Source organism: Neopsephotus bourkii, unplaced genomic scaffold (assembly GCF_033783945.1).
Source record: "Neopsephotus bourkii isolate Nb327-2 ecotype Australia unplaced genomic scaffold, CSIRO-AGI_Nbou_v1 NB_1638, whole genome shotgun sequence".
NCBI classification, from domain to species: Eukaryota; Metazoa; Chordata; class Aves; order Psittaciformes; family Psittacidae; genus Neopsephotus; species Neopsephotus bourkii.
This window is the reverse complement of record NW_026902113.1, coordinates 3,631,191-3,658,581: the sequence shown is the minus strand read 5'-3', so window position 1 is coordinate 3,658,581 and position 27,391 is coordinate 3,631,191. Positions and strand designations below refer to the sequence as shown.

General features: G+C 39.7%; 1 protein-coding gene across 3 annotated transcripts in view; it reads left to right on the top strand.

Moving 5' to 3' along the window:
- PDGFD (platelet derived growth factor D) overlaps nt 1-27,391 on the top strand; it is a 139,639-nt gene that overhangs the window by 94,521 nt on the left and 17,727 nt on the right. For 2 of the 3 annotated variants that reach the window (XM_061374644.1, XM_061374643.1), the window contains exons 4-5: nt 12,410-12,469; nt 19,149-19,350. In XM_061374644.1, coding sequence (XP_061230628.1) covers nt 12,410-12,469; nt 19,149-19,350 — 262 coding nt within the window. The remainder of the gene's footprint in view (nt 1-12,409; nt 12,470-19,148; nt 19,351-27,391) is intronic. The other variant, XM_061374645.1, reaches the window with a different exon arrangement.

Below are 27,391 nucleotides of genomic sequence, written 5' to 3'. Positions count from 1 at the left end.
CACGGGATTAACTTCTAAAACACACTACAAAGGCACGCTGTATTGCTCCTGCTTGTAGTCTGGGACACTGTGCCAGCTAGGGTGGGCTTCATTGCCAAACTGAGGCTGATGAACAAAGCTGTTTGTCTGCTTTGCTCTTTTATTTGCATGCTTGCTTTTTTTGTGCCTGCCAGAGTTACCTGAGGTCCCCTCTAGTTTGAGAAATTGTATGATTAAAAGATGGAGAACAGGAATCCCAGATTCCAAACCAGGAAGATATACCAGCAAAAATTGGCTTCAGACTATACCAAGCCACTTGCAACTGTTTTTGTGGGTGGGAGCAGACTTGCAGATATTTTCATCCCTCCCCATCTTCATAGGTTGCATAATAATTAGAGCTCTTGGCATGTCTACACTTCCTTTTAGCAGTTCTTAGTCTTATTCTGACTGCGATTCCAGGCACAGATCATCACAGAAGGTCCTTCCTTCATGCTGGAGAAGCTGGTGTGCTTGTAGGCTGGCACTGTTCTTTGCTCAGTACATTGTGTCTAGCTTAAATAACCTTAGTGCTATATACCTTTCCAAAGGCAGTCATGACTCTGTATAAATCCAATTTTTATTTTCTATGTATACATATTTATTAAATTTACAACCTTCTGGTTTGCTCTGAGCACTCGATAAAGTCCATGCATGTCTTCATAATAACACAGATGACAGGTATGTCACAGGGTATTTCTGGTTTTCCATTACACATGAATATTCACACACACATCTGTTACTAGTTGCAGAGTTCCTGTCACTTTAGACTTGATAGGATAAATCTTACTAGAAAATTCTTTGCTAAATGACACTGTTACATAAAATAAGCCCCTGCCTGTTGCTGAGCTTTGTGCTACTGAACTGAACACCTCCTCAGATCCAGTGCCTGGGTTGTTAGCCTAATCCTTTGCCTACAACCCCCTCTCTGTTTTTCATACTACAGATTTCTCTCCGTGCTGAGCTGATATTGAATGTACATGCCATGAAAAAAGAAAAAAAAAAAGAGAAAAAAAGAAAGAAAAAAAAAAAACAACACCCCCAAAAAATGAACACATTTTCTGTCTTGAAATACCAAGAAATATGTACTTCTCTTTTCCTGGGTTGTCAGTTTGATGACCAGTCCATGCTTAACTAGAAAAGGTCTGAGCCTGTAATTACACAAGCTCAGATTTTGCAACTCATACGCAGCACTGGAAGCTAAATATAATGGTTAGATCTGGGGAATTTGTGTATCTTGTTGTCAGACCATTTCAAGCAGAATCAGATAGCATCCAATTTTTCTGTGACCCTTGACAACAGGGTTGGTTTTCTGTTTTTTAGTTGGGTTTTTTTTTTCATTCTTTTTTGTTTGGGAAAATATTTTAAAGGTACAAATTGATATTTTATGGCAGACAAAACTTATTTTCTAGGTCCCCTTCTTTCATAAGCTGCAGAAGCCCTTTTTAGCGTGTGTTAATAATTCTGATGGTGGCAGCTATAAACATGCATCCTTTAAATCAACATTTAGGTCCTGATGTATCTCTTAGGTGATGTGTAAAAAAAATATTCTGTAATGAAAGTTTTCCTTGGACTGTAGGAATCAGGCACTGTGCTGTCTCATTGTGTGTTCTTGATTCTAGTATTGTTGCTGTCCAACCGTCAGTCATATAAAGAAGCATAAATACAAGCTCTTGCAGGACCCTCTAATAAAGAAGTCTGTGTACCCCAAATTGTTAACAAAGACTCTTAAACAGTCTGGGTGTGAGCCAAAGCACAGGCACAAGGTTGCTTGCACTGTCACATTTTTGGCATGTCTGGTTTGAGGCCAACACAAGCCTCAGGCTGTTTTCAATATGTAGTTTATTGTGGCCACTCTGTTTTGCAGAGTAATAGTTATGTCCTAGGACAGTCATACAGTCACACTATATCTGACCAATCTCTACCTCATTTTACTTACTAATATACATGTAGCCCAAAAGTTCTTACACATTGAGGTCGATCTTTAACCCTAGGTTAAAACTGTGCCTGTTGTCTGGAGAATACCCATTACTCGTTTCCAGAGAAGCTGCTTACACCCACAGACCTCACTTTTTTCTGAGCACAACTCAGATCTGCACCCATGGGAAGGTGGTGAAGACACATAGATGTTCACACACCCCCAGCTCTGCCTGTTGTCCCCTGGGAGGTAGTGATTTCTGGTGGTGTGGTACTGCCTTGGTATAGAGAAGATCATCTTCATCCTGGGGGAAATCTACTGTGTGCAGGCATAATCATGTATCCCATGTCACCACGTCACATTACAGGTTAGTTTCTTGGTTTTTTTCTTTGCTCAGCCCAGGCTCTTGGCACTAGTTTCTTTCTGAGTCCATGCATGCCATCAAATAGAGTTTATGGCTTGTATCTTTTTCTCCATTTGCATTCTTCTAAATAAGACCTTGTTCTTATTTCCTACCTCTGCTTCTGACCTCCAGTAGTCCCAAAATATTTATTTGTATTAAATGCGTTTACAACTTCTTCTTTTTTTTTTTTTTTTATTTTAATTCATTTTTTTTCTGGCTTCAACTGTGTAAAAATTTCCAGGTCATTAGTATAAAAATGAAATAACCTATCCCTCTTGATTTTCATTGTTTGGAAAATATTTAGCCTATTATAATTCTACAGCAATCCTTAGTCTATTTGGTTATGCTTGTACTTAGTTAGAATTTAAATAAAATGTGTCACACACTAATTCTGACCTGGTGCATACCTTCTGATTCTGAGATCATGATCTCAGTTTAATATTTAGAAGGATTTCCCAGGTTGGCTTTTAGTAAGCTGAACCCAAACCTGGTAACATGGTTTAGTCTGATTGTTTAAAAAAATATGACAAATGTAAGGTGTTTTCTTTTTACCTAGTGTTCATTCACTGTGTTACTTATAACTGGTATTTGTAAAAATATGCATAAGAGAAATGAGAAGTGTGACTGTTCTTAAGGTACTTAGCTTTAACAGTGTCAATGGCATTTTTAGGAATAGGCTGAAAGTCTAGTCTGGATAGTTTTCCTTACTCTAGCTGTTTGATGAAACCCAAGTTAAACCCATGCTGTTTGCAATAAATCTTGATAGAAATGAGCCATGGGGTAGCATACTGCTGTTGAAGTAAAGATCCACAAGGCAACTTAAATGCATTTATGCCAATGCCCACAGCATGGGCAATAAGCGAGGAGCTGGAAGCCACTGTGCAGCAGGGAAATCATGACATAATTGCCATCACAGAAACGTGGTGGAATGATTTACATGATTGGAGTGCTGCAATGGATGACTACAGGCTCTTTAGGAGGGATAGGCAAGGAAAAAGGTGGTTGTGTTGTATTTCAGGGAGTGCACCAACTGCCTTGAACTCAATGTTGAGAGTGAGAAGGCTGAAAGTTTGTGGGTAAAGATCAGAGGGAAGGCCATCCAAGCTGATATCCTGGTAATATTCTGTTACAGATCACCTAGCCAGGATGAAGCTACAGATCTGCTGAAGGGTAGGGAGGCACTGCAGAGGGATCTGGACAGGCAGGATTGATGGGCTGTGGCCAGTGGCGTGGGGTTCAATAAGGCAAAGTGCCAGGTCCTGCACTTGAGCCACAACAACCACATGCAATGCTACAGGCTTGGGGAAGAGTGTCTGGAAAGCTGCTCAGCGTAAAAAGACCTGGGTGTACTGTGTGGTGACTGGCTGAACATGAGCCAGCTTGTGCCCAGGTAGCCAAGAAGGACAACAGGATACTGCTTTATATCAGAAATAATGTGTCCAACAGGGCCAGGGAGGTGATCATCCCCCTGTACTGGACACTGGTGAGGCCGCACCTCTAATACTGTGTTCAGTTCTGGACCCCTCACTACAAGAAAGACATTGAGGTGCTGCAGCTGGTATAGAAAAGGGCAGCAGAGCTGGTGAAGGGTCTGGGGAGCAAGTCTTACAAGGAGCTGCTGAGGGAACTGGGGTTGTTTATTCTGGAGAAGAGAAACTCAGGGGGGGCTTTATAGTTCTCTAGGAGGTTGTAGTGAGATGGGGGTTGGTCTCTTCTACCAAGTAACAAGCAATAAGACAAGAGTGAACAGCCTCAAGCTGCTCCAGGGGAGGTTTAAACTGGATATTAGGAAAAATTTCTTTACAGAGGGAGTAGTCAGGTAGGCCCTCAGTCATATGGTTTAGTGATGGTCTTGGCAGTCCTGGGGTAATCGTTGGACATGGTGACCTCAAAGGTCTTTTCCAACCTAGTTGATTCTATTATTCTGATTCTGTGATTCTGAATCAACTGGGTTTGATCTTATAAAAAACCTTAAAAAAAGCTAAGAGAAAATGGTTCTTGTATTCTTCAGAGATTAGGTATTCTTGCTATTTTTGTGATTATTGCTATCATCTTAGAAAGTTTGTATATCAGTCCTTTCTTGTTGTCCTAGAAAAATCAATGCCTTCCAGTCAAAGCAGGAGGGTGAACAAATTGTTTTGCTTTGCATTATCTGTGAAACATAACACATGCTCCTGCTGCATGCTTACTGCAGAAAGAAACAGCATCCTCTGGGAGAGAGCTCAAAAAACAAATGGATCTTTCACAGATAAATCAATAGGCTGGGATTGCTGCTAGGACATGTAATGTCCCTTACCAGTACCTTTTTACATTGTGTCCTCAGCTTTGCAATTAAATTTGCTTAGCTCCATTAGAGTTTTTCATTATTATTATTATTCCTCCCATGTTTCTCCCAAATCACAACTGAAAATGTGAGTGTGCATGTCAGAGCACTTAGCAGATCCTCCTAATAGAACCATGGAAAAGTTGGAATATTAAATGAAATTAGGCTCTATTTGCAAATGATTATTTCCACTGATTATAGAGCATGTTTAAATCTATAAAAAATAGGTAGAAACCCAAGTGGAGAGAAGACTGAAAATTAATAGGTAGCTCCTAGGAGGTTTTCTTTCATTAATGTTTTTCCTTATACCCATAGAACTGGGGCCTCTCAGTGCATTCCCATTTGGTATGAGTCACACCAAGAAGGAGGACCTGAACTAACCAGCTGTCACGGCCTTCTGTTAACTCTGAACGACTTTTTTGTTCACCTGGAGGCTGCCAGGCAAGTGAAGTGTCAGCTTTTTCAGCTTTGCTCAGGGCAGATTCACCTTTTATTAGAGGGGCTGCTTCTGTCAGCCGGTGTGGCATAAGTCCACCAAAGCTCTCCCAAGGACACTGAACTCTGACCTGGGAGAGAGGTTTTGGCTCATAGGGTCACTCCTCCCAAGTTTTTTTCCACCTGGCAGCAGTCCAACTCCACCATCTTGATGTGCAGCAGCACACTGACCAGGACCCCTCTTGATGTCTGCTTCCCACTGTCCTAGCAGAGCTGGGGGATCACAGGGAGACCAGCAAGCCATGTGAAATGGACTAGTACTGTGGCCCAAGTATGCTTAGACACAAGGTGAGAAAGCACCCTAGTTGCCTTCAGCATCTTCTGCTGTCACTGCCAGGAATGGGCACCACAGAACATAAGGCACAGAGTCACTGCTGAAAGCCAGTCTCCTGTTCCATCCAGTAGTAATATAAAGGGAGCAAGCAGGAAGCAGCCAGATTATTATCTTAACACACCTGGCTTGCATCTCTGGATAGCAATAAGGTGAGTTATAGCTCATGTGGAAACTATGAATGCATTGGCATTCTATAGCATCAATGACATGAGAATGGCCGGGGCAACAGTACCCTCATTAGTCTGACCTAGAAAGCTTATAGGGCACTTGTCAACTAGACAAAACTCCACGTTTCTTTATCAGAGGAGCTCATGCCAAACTGGAGTATAGTCTAGAGAGGAAGGAAATGCTGTATAGCAAATCTAATTGGACTTCAGGGGAGCATCTCACCCAGTGCCACACAGGAAACAACCACTTATGCTGACGGAGATAGCAATTAATAAAAAAGCTATGAGGCAGTCAAAGGGGAAATAATATGCTCTAATGCAAAATGGAGTATCCAGCCAGGGAGAGCTCACTAATGGGAGTTTCTAAAGGGTTGGTCTTATGACTGGTTTTATTTTCAGGGGAGTTTAGGGACCAGAGCACAACCTTTCATAGTAGCATTTTAGTGGCTTTTGCAGCACACATAGAGCTGAGTTGCATTACTCATGAATGGGAATTCATGAGTGTCAGATATGATGAGTGAATGACCTTGAGCACTGGATAATTGATTTGCAGTGAAATGCAACAGCCCAGAAAGATCAAAGGGGTCACTCATGTAGGGATTAACAACAAAAACATTTTCTGTTAAATGGCATCTCATTGGTTCACAAAAAGGGGGGAAGAAAATTTCTGTATGTACTGAGCATAGGACCAATGAGGAAGTATTTGTATCTTTTCTTGAATAATATGTACAGTTTCAGTTCCTGCAGCATGGAACAACCACATCTTTCTTGGACTGTGTTCAGGGAACAGCTAGAGGACAGAGAGGGGAAAAGAGGACATTTCTTACTGAGGGCCAAGACAACTTGGCTTCTTAGTTAAATACAGCGGATGCTGAGAGGAGATGTAACATCTCTTCAGAAGCACTGCAGGAAGCAAACTTGGGAGAAGAAGAAAAGGGCAAAGCTGGTGCTTATATAAGTGCAATAAAGATAAATTTAGTTTGGAAACAGCCAACCAGTGTGAGGGGTTTGGAAATGACAACCTGGAAGAGCCTTTCAAGTTTTGTGTCCCAGTGTTTAACTGCAGAAGTAAAATTTGCCAATCAGGTAAAAATGCAAAGAAAGGATTACAGAGTATTTACAATGAATATTAGTTGATTTATAATTTGTTTACAATTGCTTAACTTTAGTATGACCCAGAGTAGCTGTTAGCAAGGAAAATCCCTTGTAGATGTAAGGAGAGGTTTCTGTGATGAATAGAAAAATAGAAAAATTAAAGGCACAATTTGCACTGCATGGCAGTGAAGTCCTGTGCACTCTCCTGTGGGTATGTTCATCAACAGGGTGTTCATTGTCACTGTAGTGTTAGATGACATCTGAGTTTTCAAAGGCATAGCTATCATCTCTTTTGAGCAAGTAATATCTGACCTTTTAGAGAGATCATTTAAATGTCAGTGTATTGGGGACTCTTAACATGCACCCAGTATTGACTAATTCTAAAACTAGGTGAAGGATGAAGAGAAATATTGGCCAAACGTAACTGTTACTAAATATATTTTTCTGCTTCATGTTTACTTCAAACTTTCATAAATAAATGTATCAAACTGCAGTTAATCTAAATCATGATTACAGCCTTAAACTTTTGAAATTTTAAGTATCTTGTTCTTCCCACTAAGTTATAGCTAGTAAATGTGTCAGAACAAATCTAAGAGTTATTTTATATGTCATTTTGCACTAGCATTAACTTAGTCATAACTGATAAGGTTGTAGCTATTGATATGTTGTGGCAACTGGGCTTCAGACACTCCATTTATGTCTTTTTTTACAGGGCAAGAATCATACTATTACATTAGGGATCAGACACTTTGGTGGCTGTCTGACCTCTTGTTACTGGCTTTAAAACAGTGATGTCATGGATGGCCTGCCTTTATGGGACTACACCACAAAATAGAAAAGAAAAACAATATGGTTAAAGTTATTTCTTAATTTCTTATCTGTTCCAGTAGCAGCTGCCATCAGTAGTAAAATGTGCTTGTACTTTCAGTTTGAAAATTAACTTTCTTCAGAGTACAAACACCTGATTTTGTTAAATACTTTGCACTGCCAGATAAAAGAGCTTGTTGACATTTGTAATGGCCTTTTGTAGCTAACTACAGATTATTATGAGGAGAAATAAGGTTAAGTTACCTCTAACCTTCCTGAAAGACCCTGGCCTCCATTTAGTGTTGCAATCATTACAAGGCATGATTTCCAGATAATGAACAATCATTGTTGCAAGCTTTCCAAATTCATTTTGGAAATATTTTAAAGCCTGGTTATTAGAACTGAACAGAGCAGTTACTTACCCATTAACGTAGGTGAGAAAAATGCAGCCTCTGACTTTCTAGTCAGTAGCCAGATGTAGGAAAATAGGTATCTTTCAGCATCATTAGGGGAAGTGGTTATAAATATCATTCTGATGTGAATATGAAAACTAGCAATGTGATGAACTGAAAATGCCATCAAAGAAAAACTCATTTTAAGGTGTACATCTCTGTGCTTTCAGTTATCTGTAAGAATAGAAATTGGGGTGTATTAAATGCTATATAGGAAATTATAATTAATCAGTGGAAGTGTACAAACTTGAGTATTTATCATAACAATTTTTTTAATGGAACTATGACTTTTCTTTTGTCTGTTACTTACCTAACGCTGTTGCTTTTACTGTTTCCTGAGTTTGAGGTTTATTTGCTTGAAATGCCTGTTGTTTTATATATAAAATGTAATCCCTATAAATTCAGTGATCAGAGAAAATATTGGTAATTTTTCATTAGTTTGTTTCTGTTCTCCTCTTTCTCATCTTTACTTGCCCCAAGAACATGCCTGCATTTTCACCATTCCACCCTTACTTCTGTTCCGCTTCCCTGACCAGGTCACACTAAAGAAGGTTACTCCTTCAGGAGAGGACCTTATTAAACCAGTAGGCCCTAAACATCAGTCTAGGATGCTGTCTGGACTCTTCTTTCCACAACGCTTTTGTGAACTTTTCCCGTTCCCTGAATCAGAGAGTGTCACCTCAGCTTTTATTATCCATAGTTTATGGTTGTTTTGGCAGATAAGCAATCTTTTACCAAACCTAATCGAATCATCCAGAGACTTGCAGATTAAGGGAAAGAATTTGTAGATAACCTTATAGAGATACAGGTCTGCTTCTTTTCACTGGAGAGAACTGCTTGTGTGTTTTGCCCATGCTGTGGTGGTCATTGCATTTCCCAGTCATCATGGCTCATAGGTGTCAGGTACCGAGATGACTAAAGGCTGGCCTACAGTGATAAAGTATGTAAAAAATGAAGAACCACAGGAATGCTAGAAGGTGCTTCTTGCTTTTAATTTGAGGACCAGGTAGTAATTCACCATAGCTTGGAGGACTCACGTGTTTTGCCGTAGTTGTGATGCAGAAAAATGAGTCATGGACAACACGCTTCTCAAACTGATGAGCTTTGCAACCTCATCTCTGGTGTCCCCTTGATACTTCCCTGTTCATACCCATGCCAAACCCAATGGCTTGACCCTGGCAGAGCCTGTGCTGATACAGGTCATGGCCTCCCAAGCTGCAAACCATTTTTTGCAGAAACTAGTGCTATCTGTCTTTACAGTCTCATATATCCTTGATAGCAGTGATTTTGCCTCATGATCTCCACTTGTAAAAGCCCTAGGTGAAGCAAAGTGTATCCCCCTTGACTCCTTGTCACTTATTAGAGATCAATGGTGGGAGACAGGCTATAGACAGAGTCTGCAAAGGAAAGAGTAGCTTGTCTTTGTCTCAAACAGAGCCAAGAACAATATATCAATGTCCATACATATTTATGTATTTATACATATTTAAGAATTGATTCGGGATTTTTCTTTCTGAGGTGTAATTTTGGAGGTTGAGGTATGGAAGTCATTTTTCTAGAATAAAAGTAGCTGCTATCAGTAGGTAATTGGTACCCCTGTTGTTTTGCCTGTATTTTTGCTGCTTGTAGGACAGTTAATGCAATGCGTTGCTGAAGTCTCATTAACGTTGTTATGTTACCATGACACATATGTGAATATAGAAGCACCGTTGTCAGGCCGATGTAGCCAACTTATTACTACCCTGTTTTTCCAGTATTCATTTAAAAAGATGTAATTTTTGTTAATTAGATATTATAATATCTAATATAACATTTTAAATAATGAAGAATAGTCAAGTGATCTGTAAGTGATCATAATGAAATAGTCAAGTGATCACATGCAAATTTGCGTAAACAGGGTAGTATGAATTGAATACATAGCACTGAAAATAGATTTGTCCTTCAGGTTCTTCTAGGGACAATGCTGAGAAAGGAAGAGAGGGTTTTGTAATGATGAGAACCACTTTGGTATTATTACTTGAAATAGCTACAAGCAGAAGCCATAGATAATAATAATCTTCAAACTGGAGAGGTTGAAAGCTTAGAGAAGCCAAGAATGACTACAGCTGCCTTGAGTGATGGTGGAACAAAGCCACATAGTTGTGAATAGTTTATGCAGATGAAATAAAATCATAGTCAAAATGTGCAGTCATCAGGTTTTAGATCCAAGAAGCAGGTGGTTCATGTCTATCTCAGGGTTTTGGAGGGGTTCCCTGGCATCAACCATCTCAAAGAATCATAGTGACATCTACAATTAGATAACACAAGGGCACCATCACTTCAAACACAAAATTATTCCTTGTCTGTGGTCTTCTACAGACATTCAATGAGGCAGATTGTTCCTGTTTTAAAATAATGCCTCAGAACAAAATGCCACTTTTTCTGGAAGTGCTAAATGGAAGCTAATGACAGAAAGGAAATGACTTCCAAGTTTTACAAGTGGCAACCATTACCGAAGGATGCATGAGCTTTTCAAATCCACTTTTATTTACTCTAAGTCATGGCTTGTTAAGAACTGGGCAACAAAATGTGTAAAGAATGTGGCCACAGTTCCTGAATTATTTATAACCTGGTCATAGCATTTGCAGATCTCTTTATTGTTTGTTTTTTAATTTTTTAAATCTGCATTTAAAATTTCACCAATAATATTTTGCTTTTTTATTCTTAGAATAAAATTACCACTTTAATTATTAATGCTTAAATAGCTCTTCATTTCCAGTGGTCACTTAGTAACTTGTAATGTGATGGCATTTCTTAACTTCTACTGATTTTCTTTTGAGCCTCAGTAATGCCCTGTTCTGCAGGGCTTCTATTTCTACTATTTCTAACACCTCCAATTTGCAAGAAAGGAACATTTTAAAAAGAAGCATCAACAATACTGAATAAACAATCTTGTGACTTTTAAGATATTTGAATATTTTTCTGTAGGAAATTTAAAAAATAAAATACCATGTATATTGAGTCTGGATCTGAAAGTGATTCTTCTTGAGGAGAATTTTACTGATGAAATAACAGATTATGTGATCAGATTTCTCTTTTCCACTCCTAAGAAATAATTGAAATATATACATATATTTCTGGTGCAATGCAGCACTGAGTCTTGGGAGCATCAGCAGAGCAGCTGCCTTTCCATTTTCCCCTTCAGCTGCCATTTTAAAAAATGCATAGTCAGTGTAAAATGGTGAGCCCAGGCACTGATCCATTTTCTTTTAAGTGCTTTCATTATAAATTCTGTTATTAAAAATAAAAATTTTGGTATGCTGTCATTTCAGTCCATGTTCGTTACCTGCATGCCAATCATTAGCTATTCATTGCATGTGTTTGTTTAATAACCATTCTGTAATACTGCCTTTTTTTCCATTTTTAGTTGTTTAATTATTCCACTTGGAAATGAGTAAAAGTGCCAACAGATTAAAGAAATGGATACTTTGCTATTTAAGTAATAATTGCTCATCACTGGTCAGATAAGTGGATTCAGATTCAGGTGACCACATGTAAATATCTGCAATTTTAATATCTGTATCTAGGTTAGTCCTCCCAGGCTCCTTCTATAGACAATGGAGAGAAAAAAACATTTTTAGAATGCAATGTCATCCCAAATTAAGCTTCTAAAATAGATGATTTGCACCCTGGAAATGCTAGTTTCAGTTGACCATAAATGGAAACAAGGGTGACTAGCTTAGATGTTTGCTGCCTAGATTTCCAAAGGCAGATGAGATGAATCCCATCCCTGTGCTCCAATTAATCATGAATGCCCATAGGTTTTGTGTGATGACACTTCCAATGTAAACATACTGTGGCTGTGTTTTTTGATGTAAAGGACATAGTGCTGTTCAGTGCTCTGCACAGATAAGTAAGTTCTGTTCAGTAAGACCACCAAAGGCAGTAACTGATGTTAGGACTATATTTCAAATGGCTTAGATTGTCCTGCTTTTCATGTTGTCTAAGTAGTACCAGAGTATTATCACATCCACGATCTTTCCAGAATGGATCAGTTTGAGGAACAGCATTAATACCTGTATGTAGACATACAGAGGTGGTGTTTAATATTTCTGATGGAAGATAAAAGTAATGGTCTCGATCAAATTAGGTCTTGCTATGCAAAGGAACATACATTATAAATAATAATAATAGCTGTTTTTGCCTCAGCAAGCTCAGAAGGAGCTAGTTTACAAACAATGAAAAGGGAGAAGCCTGAATGGAAGTAGTATTATTTAGAAATGTCACATAGCAAGGGCCTCTTGCATTAAAGACGGTTGAAAAAGATGACAGATAATGAATGCTGAAAGACTTTTTAGGTTCTGCAGTTAATTTAGGACATTACCTTAATGGTGATTTTTCCTGTGGGTTTTTCCCCTTAGGATGATTTCCAGCATGCAGCCTCAGAAACCAACTGGGAGTCAGTCACAAGCTCTGTCTCAGTAAGTAATTTGTTACTATTTTGCCCATAGATGGGGTGATAGGAATCCCACTCACTAAATGGCACCTGTACAGAGGAACCATGTATTCACCTTTGGCAGAGGACAGATGAAATAAGTATTTATCTAACTCAACCAGTGTGTTTTTAAGGAGAAAAGACTGAGGATATTCCTTCAGCTGCTGTAACCACATGAGATAGCTGCTGGGAAACATTTCTTGCTTTCAAACTCATGCTGCCAAGATGAAAATACAAGATATAAACTTACAATTTTCAACTGTAAAATGTCTTAACCTAAATAGAAGACTATACTAAAACAGGCTGGCAGGAATATTATTCGAGCTTTTCATTGTGAATAATGAGCAACCTGATATAGTTGAAGATATCCCTGCTCATTTCAAGGGGGTTGGAAAATACGACCTTTGAAAGTCCCTTTCAACCCAAACTATTCTATGATTCTGTGGGGGTTTTTAAGTGTTTGTAATGAAGTGTTATATCTGAAGTATCTTATTCATCAGTGAAATGAAACTTAGAAAAAAAAAATGGAAAGAAATCAGGAAAACAAGTAATCTGGTATAAAATTTTATTTTACTCTTTCTTACATTTGATTTGGGTCATTGGGCAAAATTTTTGCACTCTTTCATTTCCAAAGTAAAGATAAATGCTGGGGAATGTCAGTGTAGCATCAGAATTCATAATGTGGTCAGTTCTCTTCTATGTGCTCTGCTGGCTGGTCAGAACCATGCCACAGCTCTTGTAAGTGCCTCTTAAAACACATGAGACAAGGGTAAGTGCTCAAAGCAGACTTGAGACCAATGATGTTTTCAGCATTCATAGAAGAGGATTTACTGGTAGCACCTTTGTTACAGTAGCTGCCAGGACTTGCCAGTGAAGGAGCAGTAAAAAAAAATGCTGGCAAATTCTACTGATTACTGTGCAAGCCAGGCAGCAAGTAGAGAGAAGATTCTGTATTGCCAAAATTAGAAGAGGTTAATCCAATCTCACTTGTGTTTACCCTTGAGCTTGCAAATAACACTTGCACTTCATGATACAATTCATTTATAGCCTTAAACTAATTGTGTTGAAAGTCCATTCTAATATTGGGCTGGAAAAGAAAATCTAGAATATTTTGAGAAAATGAACATGAGCCAGCAGTGTGCGCTTGCAGCCCAGAAAGCCAACCGCATCCTGGGCTGCATCAAAAGAAACGTGACCAGCAGGTCGAAGGAGGTGATCCTGCCCCTTTATTCTGCTCTCGTGAGACCACACTTGGAGTACTGTGTACAGTTCTGGTGTCCTCAACATAAAAAGGACATGGAACTGTTGGAACAAGTCCAGAGGAGGACCACGAGAATGATCAGGGGACTGGAGCACCTGCCATATGAAGATCGGCTGAGAAAGATGGGGCTGTTCAGCCTGGAGAAGAGAAGGCTGCGTGGAGACCCCATAGCAGCCTTCCAGTATCTGAAGGGGGCCTATAGGGATGCTGGGGAGGCACTCTTCATTAGGGACTGTAGTGGTAGGACAAGGGGTAATGAGTTAAAACTCAAACAGGGGAAGTTTAGATTGGATATAAGGAGGAAATTCTTTCCTGTTAGGGTGGTGAGGCACTGGAATAGGTTGTCCAGGGAGGTTGTGTTCATCCCTGGCAGTGTTCAAGGCTAGGTTGGACGAGGCCTTGGGTAATATGGTTTAGTGTGAGGTGTCCCTACCCATGGCAGGCGGTTGGAACTTGACGATCTTAAGGTCCTTTCCAACCCTAACTATTCTATGATTCTGTGATAGGCTGATATTTGAAAATGTAAGCCTAGGGCTCCCTCATCAGGTAACTATGAAAATGAGATCAAGTGTATGGTAAACGCCATGTTAGTTATCAGCCTTTACACCACAAGATACACAATACACCAAACAATAATCCAGTATTATTTTCATATATATGCACACACCCATATATATATAAGCTCATTTATCTTTCACATCTATTTGTTACTGAAAAATTGTTAATGTGTTGCAGGTAGGGTAGCTCATTACAAATATTACAGGTAACAAGCCGATGCCCAAGGTCACTTGGAAACCTACAGCTAAACCAGAAGCAAAAGCCCAATTTCATTGGTTTTCCTATGCTGTCCCCTACCTAATAAAACGTATCTTCTTCCACTGCACATCCATTGCACCCACGAGCCTTTTCTTATCCTCAGGTACAATAAGGTAGAGAGGTTGAGTGATTTTTCCCAAAGGCACAATAAAAAAGTATAAGAACATCCAAATTCTTCAGGACAGAAAAGTTCAGGAATTCTGCCGTGGTCCTGAGGAACAGAAGGACAAACTCAGACCTGCCAACACACTGACATACTCTTCTGCTGATAGCTCAGTTTGTGTGGCAGTTTTGCTCCTTACCCCTACAGGGAACCCAAACGCTCATTTTAGTACCTGGGTACAACTCTCAGAATGAAAACTTTAGAGAGAGCAAATTATTTCTTGTCTGCAGTCATATCACAGAGTCATATTTTGTAGTTGGTTTTTTCCCCTCAGAAAGCTAAAACTAATACTTTTGCCCATAACCCAGCATGGCAAACCCAGGAAAAAAAATAAAAAGGAAATAAAATTTGCTCCTTGTTAGGTTAATTTCCATTACCTGTGAAGTAATGTTATGGCCAACAAAGAGCTGTGATGTACATTGAACTGTCTATCAACCTCACAGTACAGACAGGAAATGGAGAAGAATGGAGGAAGAGAAATCAAGGGTAAGAGCACTGGCAAAAAAACCCTGCAAAAATAACCCCTTTATTTCCCATGAAACTGAAAATACTTTCAGTGCTTTTAAGAAATATAGAAGAGGTGCATAATGTGGAAAATGTTTCTCTTCAATGCTTCTTGCATTTCACTCCTCCTCTTGCCCTTTTTCTGGATTCTGTCTTGGAAGCCAGATAAGGATGATCACAAGCTCTTCTAAAGCTAGTGCCTCGTTCTTGGCAGGACAGAGGAGAGCCAGTTGGTTTGGCAGCTTTGAAGTTGCTTTTGGGCCTGTCACATGGTGTCACTGCCAGTAGGTTATGTGAGCTGTTGAAATAATTCCTCTTGACTAGACTGTCACTGAGAAAAAGTTAAGCTTTCTTTTGTGTGTGAAAGAGGTAGCACAAATCTTTTGAGTAGAAGTTTTTATATGAAAAGAAAATGGGGAATCCCTGCTGCCTGTTTTAGTTTGAAATGCCCTGCAAATTCACAGCCTGACCTGCAGTTCTGTAATTAAATGCATAGTTGAACATGTGAAAAAAAACCTCTTGCATCGTCTCAGCCACACACCTATGGCCTGATTTTTCTGCTGCTGTCTCTTGAGCATCCTTGCACCATCTCACTTATTTTTGAAAGGCAGTTGGGGCCTGACATTTCCCTGTTGGGCTGCAGTCACAGATGAGCCACAAGCTCCACGGAGCTCTCCTCAGTAAGCAATAACATTTGGGTCCATTTTTCTTTTGTAACCTCAAAGAGTACATTAGCACAGCACAGTGTCTCCTGCAATATTGTTTTAGGCAACAACGCTGTGTTCTCTTGGCTGGTGTGAGCTTTTCAACTCTTTGAGCTCCTGTCTCTCTGACAGGCTCTACTCCAAGCCACTTAGAAGTCTGGAGAGATGCTTTGAGGTATGCTTTCCCTTTTAGTGGGTCATGAATTTTTACAGCCATCTGCACTCTGTCTGATTTAGGTCTGTAATGTAAAGACATTGCAGTCACAAGTGGGCCCTCTGAAACTTCCTGTGCTGTCGGTGAGAAGCAATAAAGCACAGCTATGCTTTATTGACCACTCTATTGTATTGTTTTCTATTTCTTTTTTTTTTTATAATTTGAACTATCCATACTTTCAGCAAGCATATGCAGTAAAATATCAAGGGTTGTTACTTAGAATCATAGAATAGTTAGGGTTGAAAAGGACCTTAAGATCATAGAATCATAGAATCATAGAATAGTTAGGGTTGGAAAGGACCTTAAGATCATCAAGTTCCAACCCCCCTGCCATGGGCAGGGACACCTCACATTAAAACATACCACCCAAGGCCTCGTCCAACCTAGCCTTGAGCACTGCCAGGGGCGGAGCATTCACAACCTCCCTGGGCAACCTACTCCAGTGCCTCACTACCCTAACAGGAAAGAATTTCCTCCTTATATCCAATCTAAACTTCCCCTGTTTAAGTTTTAACTCATTACCCCTTGTCCTATCACTACAGTCCCTAATCAACAGTCCCTCCCCAGCATCCCTATAGGCCCCTTCTGATACTGGAAGGCTGCTATGAGGTCTCCACGCAGCCTTCTCTTCTCCAGGCTGAACAGCCCCAACTTTCTCAGCCTATCTTCATCTGGGAGGCGCTCCAGTCCCCTGATCATCCTTGTGGCCCTCCTCTGGACTTGTTCCAACAGTTCTAGGTCCTTTTTATGTTGAGGACACCAGAACTGCACACAATACTCCAAGTGAGGTCTCTCAAGATCAGAATAAAGAGGCAGGATCACCTCCTTTGACCTGCTGGTCACACTCCTTTTGATGCAGCGCAGGATACGTTTGGCTTTCTGAGCTGCAAGCGCACAATACAAGCTCATGTTCATTTTCTCATTGACCAGCACCCCCAAGTCCTTCTCCGCAGGGCTCCTCTGAATCTCTTCTCTGCCCATCCTGTAGCTGTGACTGGGTTTGCTCTGACCCAGGTGTAGGGCCTTGCACTTGGCATGGTTAAACTTCATGAGGTTGGCATCAGCCCACCTCACAAGCGTGTCAAGGTCCCTCTGGATGGCATTCCTTCCCTCCAGTGTATCAACTGAACCACACAGCTTGGTGTCATCGGCAAACTTGCTGAGGGCGCACTCAATCCCACTGTCCATGTCAGCGACAAAGATGTTAAACAAGACCGGTCCCAACACCGATCCCTGAAGGACACCACTCGTTACTGGTCTCCAGCTGGACATTGAGCCATTGAGCACAACTCTTTGTTTGTGGCCCTCCAGCCAGTTCTTTATCCACTGAGTGGTCCATTCATCAAATTGATGTCTCTCCAATTCAGAGACAAGGATGTCGTGTCGGACAGTGTTGAATGCATCACACAAATCCAGGTAGATGACATCAACTGGTCTACCGCTGTCCATCAGTTCTGTAGCCCCATCATAGAAGGCCACCAAATTGGTCAGGCAGGATTTCCCCTTAGTGAAGCCATGCTGGCTGTCACCAAGCACCTTGTTGATTTTCATGTGCCTTAGCATGCCTTGCAGGAGAATCTGCTCCAAGATTTTGCCAGGCACAGAGGTGAGACTGACTGGTCTGTCATACTTCTGTGACATAACTTACCATTACAGACAACTAGTTTGTTTTAAAAGACTTATATACTTTAAAACCATTCTAGTACGCTTTGAAGGACACAATCCCACAAAAAAAGTAAGTAACTTTACTCGGATGAGTTGAGATTTCCATTACTACCCAACTGAGTAAAGTTGATCACAAAGATCAATAGTTTAACATATGCATTTATTTGGGAAAAAAAAATGATTTTAAATGGCATGTTTCTGCCACTTTACTTCAAAGATGGGTTTTAATAAGAGGGATTTTAGGTTTTTTTCCCCCCACTGCTTTTACTTACAAGACCAAAATTCAAACAAGTCCTCCTCTTTCTTATGCTTCTGCTTGGAAAAAATCAGGTATTTTGATTGTGGTCCTTCAGAAAGTAAGAGATCTGCATTAATAGTTTTCTTGCATGTATTTTACACATACTATTAGGCTTTGTGCTTGGACAAGGAAAAAGTGATATCAGGGTAGTGAATATTGTGATTATAACTAATGATTATTAAAAATGTCTGAAGTCCTCTCCAGTAAAATGAAAGTGCTGCAATGTTTCTGACAAATTCAAGTTCTGCCACTAGTTCAGTGGGAGCTGAATACACTCAGAAAATGGTACTTGGCCCTTCTTGGTGGAAAATAATATTTCATTTGGTATTATGACATAATTGTAAGGATACCACTGTGGTGGCAATCACAGCATTCATTGTTACACTACCGAGATCCAAGTACCACACTTTTTCTCATTTGCTTAGTAACTTATATTTTTTTTAATAAGGCGGGAGAATTGACATTCATCAGTGTTTCATAATACATTTAATTGTTGGGAGTAAAAGGCCATCTTTTCAAGTCTTTAACCAAGTCAAATCTGTCATCCAAACTGACCAAGGAAAGGAGGGAGATCTAATGGACTTGTTGCCTTTGTCTTTCTCTGCTGTGGTTTCTCCTCTGCCTATTATGGATTTGCTAACAGAGCTGGCAGAGCTGTGAAGGCACCACCTCAGCACTACAAGGCACTTTGGTCTTTGATCATGGCTATCACAGTGGTTTCAAAAGACATTTCCATTACATCTTTGTGTATGTGCAAACCATCATCTCCTTTGAGGAGTGGGTGTGCATGTTGACAGACCAGCAGTGGCAGTGCTTCCACTCCCTGCATCTCCTCTAGGATCTGTTTGGAAGTTCCTTGGTGAATTTTCTCCTTACAAAAAGAAAACACAGATATAACACAGCCTGGCCCACTAAGGACTTCAAAAGATGGCCCAAAGTAGCTGTTTCAGTCAATAATGAGTTTCTCAGTAACTGCTTTGAATTGTTTTAAGTGGTGCCATAATTTATTCCAAGTACACTGAGATGTATGTCACTCTTAGGGGGTATCCTATCCCTCTCCATCAGTGACTGATCCTACCCTCACGGCAGAAGCACTGGATCAGACCATTGCTGCATTTGACACAGTGGAGGATCTGCTCAAACACTTTAACCCAGACTCCTGGCAAGAAGATCTTGAGAATTTGTACACAGAGAGTGGCCACCATTATCGAGGCAGGAGCTACCATGACAGGAAGTCAAAAGGTAGGAAAAGACACTATACACATGATTTGGGGCAAGACCAGAATATTCCTTCACTCTTCATAGAAATGTCCTTTGGGCAGGTATTAGATTCTGGTGCCCATGCTCCTGTTGGAGTCACAGGGCAAGTGTGACAATAAAAAATCAAGGATACTAAAATCAGGGAAAAGCTATTTAATCCTTAATCATTTTCTGACTAAGATCTTGCCTGAGAAATCAGGCTGAAAAGTGCCCATCATTATGATGAACTCACAAATAAAAACATAAGCCCATGTGTAAAGGACAGATGGTTCTCAGCTTCACCCTCTTAAACATTGCTTTGTTTGTAAGACATGGGGCTCCTAATTACCTGCACTATCATCTTTCTTTAAATACCCTGCTTATGGATCATTCTCTGTTGAGTGAGGAATAGTAATTTTTATCACATTGTGCTTAGGGAAGCATCTGGTGCAGACACCTGTATGTGCAGCTGGTTTTTCAGGATGTGAGCATCTCACTGGTTTTCATTATGTTGGCAGGGAACATTATTATGGTTTAACATCTTTGTAATTGAGCAAAGCACACATTCTGGGTTATGTTTCTTGTTTCCTTCTGTTAGGTCAAACCATCCACCAAATGGTAAAGCTAAGGGATGTTAAGGTATAAGTACAAACCCATAATGATAAAGAAACACTATTTAGAAATATGTCATGCTCCGGGGTAACCATGGGCTGAAGGGCCTGATGAAATTGCCCTTTAAGTGCAAGAACAGATCTAGGAGGTCTGTTAGGGTTCTCCAAGATGACAATTACTGTAGTTTCCACAGGAGCTATGGAGTGAAATATTTTATATGAGTGAGTTCTCCTGTTGGTATTGTCTTCTATTTCCAAGTTATATATTCATATGCATTCTTCTTAACAACTTTAAAATTCTAATGCCCAAATCACAGTTCTGATTCTGTGAAATTTAACATTTACTTGCATCTTAATTCCCATCCTCCTTATGTTAAGCATGTGCTGGGCAGGGAGAGAGGATTTTAATTCTATGAAATTTACTTGCTATTAAATGATAAGCTTTTGATCTTAAAAGAGACATGCAAATTGCATCTGTATTAGGGAAAACGGTGTTGAGGAGTGTTCTCAGGCCTTGAAACCCAATCACCATATTGCTAAATTGTCTGGCCTGGTCTCTGCTTAGTTCTAGGCCAAATGTCATTACCTCAGGTCATTGCTGGACGTGAAATAGGAGCTGGCACAAGCCAGCTGCCATTCTTGGTGATAGTTTGCGTTGACCACCTTGTATTGGAGAGTAAGAGATAAATGGTAGGGATGTGGGTTGTCCCATGGATGTTGACCTCTGTGCAGTAGAAGGATCTCAGGCACATACAATGTATTATTAGACTTGCAGCCAACTTAGTGTACAGTTTCCAAGGCATTTTGGCCATCTTTGGTCTCAGGCTCAGTACTTCAAAGGAATCTGCAATAAAGCCCTGTGTACCCCTCCAGTGAAAATGGAACCCTTTTATTCTCCTTTGTGGCACGTCCATGACAACAGCATATTTTGTGAAAAATGTAATGTAACTGCCACTGCATCACTTCTGACATCAATTTGACCTCATTTAGGGGTCTGTGAAACATGTTCTGTGTCCCCCTTATTCCCAGGCTGGATTTGACGTTGACAGACATGTATACAAATGAAATAAAGGGTCTGATTTGATTTTCATAGAAGCTGATTAGAAATCTCAATACTGTACTGGTTCTGCTCTTCGCATTTCATTTGACTCTCAGATCATATTTGGCCTAGTACCTCATATATTTAAATGACGAAATATATGTGAAGTAACATTTGCTGTTTTATTAGTGCAGACTATGTAGGCTAGAGTTACCAATCTGATCTAGTAGTGTTCAGAAATTCAGATGCATAAAGTTTTCTCCATTTGGTGTAAATGTAATTCAGCTTCTTACATAACAGTGTAAAAAACATAAAGGGTTTTCCAGTTATTATTGTAACACGTGATTTATTTTAAGAGGTCTTTTGATTATTGTTTTGATTACAGAAATAAGAAAAAAAGTTGTAAAATAGTTTCTCTTTTGTCTTCAAACTACAGGCAAAATTCCCTGACTGTTAGCAGCTCTCTTGACAAAAGTACCTCACCACAATCAGATACTTAAAAAAATTCAGTTAAGAATTTTTACTTAGTCATAAACTTCTGGCAAGATTAAGGGCTTATTCCTGAATGATGTCAGGAGTAGGGAATAGCTTTAACAAGTCCTTAAATTAGAAATGCTTAGTGGATTTTAAACACAGACACTGTGGATCGCTAAGGGATGTTTATAGGCAATAGGACAACCTTGCAGCAAAGAGAGCAACAGTTTATATCATCATTTATTTCAGATATCTATCCATTTCTGCTTCCAGCTTGGGTGTCATTTTTTATCCTCAGTTAGAACAGCTCTGAGGCAGATAACAACAATTTGATGTAATCTCTGCCTGTCTTTCACAGAGTTTTCAGATCATGTCATATATGTAGTATAAATGGATCTCTAATGATTTCACTCCTATATAACTCTCTGCACGTACCAAATTGTACCACAAAATTGAGTTTAAGAGGTAGCGTTGCTGAATGCCAATTCTAATAAAAGGGGTATGTGATAAATGATATTTAAATGGTAAGTTTTCCTAATTTGGCAATCAACAATCTACAAAGATAAGGATCAGGGTAAGGAAATAAGAAGTACAGTGTTTTAGCCCAACTGAAATTCAGAATCACAGAACAGACAAAGTGAGATGGCATCTCAGGAGTTCACATAGTCCACCCACCCAGCTCAAGGAAGGGTTACCAATAACAGGTTGCTCTGGACCATATCTAGTCCGGTTTTGCATGTATCCAGGAATGGAGGATACACAACCTCTCTGGACAGCCTATGTCTGACCACCCTCCAAACAAAGGAGGGGGTTTTGTTTTCTTTTAAACATTTGAATAGGTTTTCTTATGTTACAAGTTGAGTCCATCACTTCTTGTCCTTTGAAAGAAGATTCTGGCTCCATCTTCTTTACTCCCTTCCATCACAGGAGATAAATCCTTGAATATGTCCTGCAAGAACCTTAAGGATGAAAAGTGTGTTGATTAAATCTGTATATATGTGATAACCCCATTCCATCTACAGAATCTGATCTCACACCTCTACAGCAGTGAAGCAGCTCTATTGAGTTAAATGCATTTCTTTCTATTTACACTATTGAAGTGAGATATTGGTATCAGGTATGTCTCGCTAATAACCACATGAAGTCTGAAATTTAATTCTACTATGTTCAATGAGGTTTGCTGTTAACCGCTTCAGACTGGCAGAAAAGGACAGAAAAGGAAGGGGAAGACACACAGGGACATTTTCAAAATCCTCAAATGAGATGCCTTGTGTAAACTACGAACTACAGTGTACACCTTCATGAAAATATGACAAGTAGATGTTTTACCCTTTGCAGCAGTGATAAATATGCTCAAAAAGTTTTGCTATCCACCGCTGCATTTTAGAAACCCTGAAAGTATGAATCTTCAGCCTTAAGCTCATCCTAGACTCTTAGGAAAAAAGCAGATCATACCAAATAAAGTATATCCTTTAAAATAATTCCTTTTGCATTGCTGCAATATGTTGTAGCTGATCTCAGTGTCATAGTAATTTGGCTGTTACAAATATAAAACATCTCTATATCATTGGCTATTAGGTTATTTAATACTGTTCTTAGCAAGAACACAGGTAGATATAAAAAACAGCCAACTTTGTTGAACTTCTAGATTTATATTCTTTTAGAGAGTCATAAGGTGCATTCAGGTGTGTTAAAAGGAAAACTCTTGATCCTATAATTTAAATTTTTGAAGCACCAATATATCTGCTTGACAATATCAGAACTCCTCAGAGGTACTGTTGTGAACAGTTTCAACCATCAATTAAACATCTAACTTTTCCCACATGCTTGCTTGTATTTATCTTCTGTTGTTCATTCTGAAGTTTTACCTTGAACTGAAAAAGGCTTTACAGGCTTTGAAAGTTCTCTGCCTGTGAAATGACTTGTCTACAGATGAAGAAAGCAAAGAGAAAGTTCACTGTTTCTCATCACAGAAATGTCGAGGGGGTGGTACCTAGAGAAAGGGATCATCTTTATAAAAAGAATGGGGGTTTGTTGTTTTTTGTTGTTACTGTTTTGTGGATTTTGAGGGGGGGTTATTTGTTGGTTTGGGGTTTTTGGCGGGGTTGTTTATTTTTCAGGGTTTGTGTTTTGTTTTGTTTTTGTTTTTTTTTTTTTTTTGATTGATTTTGTATTTGCTGTGGGGTTGTTTGGGCTTTTTTCTAAGAATAAAAGTGAGTGCAGGAGCACCTGCAGATAGATATATTCTTGTAATTAACAAGACTACACACGCCTCTGTGCTCATTTTCTTTTCTGGAAATAGTATGCATGAAGCCTTTGGCTATCAGAGGAAATTAATCAGGTGGGACATTGTTGCAGTAACATCTGTCTGCAATGACAGCTTTACAGGTTAAATAAATAGACACTTGCTGGCATAGCCACACTGTTCTCTAGAAGGGGAGTAGCAAGATGAGACCACAAGTCTGCATGGAATGTTTTTGCTGTCCAAACAGGTTCCCAAGATCAGGCAAGTTTCGCCTTGTTCTTAACAATAGTTTTTAATTGTCACTACTTACAATGGTCTAGCAAGAAGTTAAAAGTTTAAATCAGGAATGTAATTTCTCAGGGGGCTGCAAACAGTGGCCAATAAATTACTGCAAACATTCATGTACTCTTCCTTGAAAGGTTCTGGGATGGCTGCCAGCAAGTTTCAGTGCACCAGATAGAATGTGCAGGCACCACAAATGCTGAATACCTGCTCATTCACAGGAAATGTGAATATTACAGCTACCTTCTCAAATACCTGCAAAGTATTACCCATGCTTAAAAAAATAGGATATTTCTTCCATCATCTTCAGCTGGGAGCCAATCTGTCTGTTGTATGCAAACTACACACATCCATTCATTTTACAATCATCTAACTCATCTATACCTGTACTGTTCCCCTTCTGCAACAAATGTGATTTTCCCTCATGGTTTATGTGACATTACTGTTGGTCACTGCAATTAAATCTTTTCTTATTAGACTCTTTTAAAATGCTAGTGAAACTTTCAGTAAATTATTTATTGCTGGAATGAGCTGTTCAATCCCATTGATTTCAATGAAGCTATGTCCATTTGTGACACTCATAGTTTGGCCTGCTTTTGCTACTTGACCCATACCACACCTAGTGATTGGTTTGCCAGTCTATAATAGGCCTATATATTGTGAACCATGTTTTACGTGGATAGTTATTATCCCACTGCAATTCTGATCTCTCATCCTCTAAAATAATAGTTTATGAGGTTTGTTTTGGCATTGTGATTCTGTAGTAAATCCAAATTGCAGCATCTTTTCCCCAGCTCCCAAGAGAAAGACTTGGATATCTACCAAAGTTTTCAGGTAGATTTAACAAAGTACTTATTGTGGTATCATTATGTGCAGTGGAAGAGTGAAAACCTTTAACTGTATGTGTTGAAGACTAAAGGCCACAGTGTTTGGTCAACATTTACTATGGAGAATAATTTCATCAGTGCCAGTGCATTTAGGTGATTTACCCAGTGGAAGATGTAACTGTTTATCGTATGTATGAGATTGCATTTTACAATTCAATTTCAACCGCACCATAGCTCCAGTCAGCTACAGCGCTGTTCTGAATGAATGTCTTTGCTCTACCTGTCACAGCCCTGACACACAAGTTTATGCTAGTGGAAAGTGAATGCTGGGGAGAAAGGGTTCAATGTATTCATAACTCTCTGTGAAATGCCATGCTTTATAGGAGAAATTTTTAAAACACAAAAGTCAAAATTAAAACAGCAGCACAACCTTTGTTATAAACTAAGCCACACGTGAAAACGGATGATGAGCTCTGGATCCCCACTTGAAACACAATACTCCAACCACACTACAGTTCCATCCCTTGCTGATGCACAAAATATGAACAGGGGTAAGTGATTCCACAAGCTGTTGGATAATTTGTCCCAGTGTTAGACTACCTCATGGTGATTAGTTTTTCTTAGACATCACTGAAATGTCCCTTGCTGCAACTTGTGATTTTTTCCCTTGTATTTTTGCTGTGCACATTCAAGAAGAGACTCCATGCTCCCAGTAGCACTTTCTAGACAGCCAAAAACAATTATTAGAACCCATTCTAGTCTTCTTTACAGACTAAACAAAGTTGGCTCTCTAGGACTCACTGTGGCTGGTTTGGACCAGCATTTTAACTATCATGGTCACCTGTTATTGAACGTCTAGTTTATTCATTCTCTTCTGCTGGAGGGGACTCAAAACTGCACAAAGTACTGCAGATGCAGGTTCACAAGAGCTGAATGGACATGAGCATTCATCTCCCTCAACCTGCTGCCAAATTCTTCCTAATGCATCTGATTCAGAGAATCATGCAGCTCAGCATGCAGCCTGTGTCACTGCAAGGCAGACAGCTGACTCATGTTCAATCTGCTGTTTACCAGGATGCTAAAGTGTTTTTTTTTTTTGCAAAGCTTCTGCTTAACCAGTGTGTTCCCAGTCTGGACTGATGCATGGGGTTATTCCACGTCAGACACAGGAATTTTGATTTGCGATCACTGAACCTGCTGAGGTTCTTGCCAGCACATTTATATAGACTGCTGAGAGATCCTTCTGAATGGCAGCCCTACAGCACATGGACTAGTTCCCTTAATGTGATGTCACTGACAAACTTGCTGAGGGTTCATATCATCCCATTGTCTTGATCATTAGTGAAGATCTTCAGCAGTGTTTACCCCAGCATTACTGACTGGGGAGCGTGCTAGTAACCAGCCACCAGTTGTATTTGGAATTGCTGGCCATTTTGCTCAAGCTTCTTAGGCCTTCTGGTTATCTACCAAATTTATAGTGCAGCTATCCCATTATGTCTCAGCAGTCTGGCTGCAAGGGTGCTATGGATCACTGTCAAAAATCAGCAGATGACCCAGCAGATGACTGCTGATTTCACCTCATCCACCAAGAGTTATCTCATTATAGCAGAATCTCAGGCTGGTCCATCATGATTTGCCCTGGTAAATATATTCTGGCGGTTTCCCATCACCCTCTTGTTGTTCATGTGCCTGAATATTGCTTTCAGGAGAATTTGTCCCTTTATTTTATGCTGGGATGAGGCTAAGGCTGCCTGAATCCTTCTTGCCTGACTTGTAGATGGCCTTGACATGTGGTATAGGAATACTGTGGCAAGTTGGATACCATGTCTTACACCTCAGCTCTGGTCTGTGGCTGATGAGTGAAAACAAGTGTAAAATATTCAGATATAGCAATGTGAGGGCCATGTATGAACTTGGAATGTAAAGTGTTAAAAGAACCCCTAACAGAATGCCTGTCTTTTTAAAATTAATTGGTGACCAGCAGCACAGGGTTTCTCTGGAATCTTTAAGGCTGTCCCATCTTAAATAAAACTTGGTATTAGCTGCAGTCACTGATATCAGTCCTTTCCTCTGATTAAGATCAATGTTTCAAGGCACGCACATGCCATAGTACTATGTGAAATGGGGATGAATGTAGGCATAGGACTTAAGAGGGAGGAGGGGACAGTGAACCCCAACTTTCCAACTTACTGCTCCAGTGTATTTTTTTTTAAGTCTGCCTTGCCTTTAAATTGAAATCTGATGCAAACATTCTGTAACAGCACTTCGAAATTATTTGCATCTAGTCTAGAAAACCTTTTAGTTCTAGTTTTAAATTAAGAACTCCAGTGGTTTCAGTCCTTATAAGAAAAGCAGTAGGATTTCACAGCAATCGCACCAAGGCTTGATAACATTTTAGTTACATCAGTGAAGTGATGCATAAAACTGACTGTACCGTAGAATCTCATTGTCATATGAGGAAATGGACTGGCTCCAGACAGTAAAACAATCCCAAGACAGGGAAAAATGCATATTGAAGCTTTCAGCAGAGATCTGTTCAGAGCAAAACGTGTTCTTCTGTTAGGGC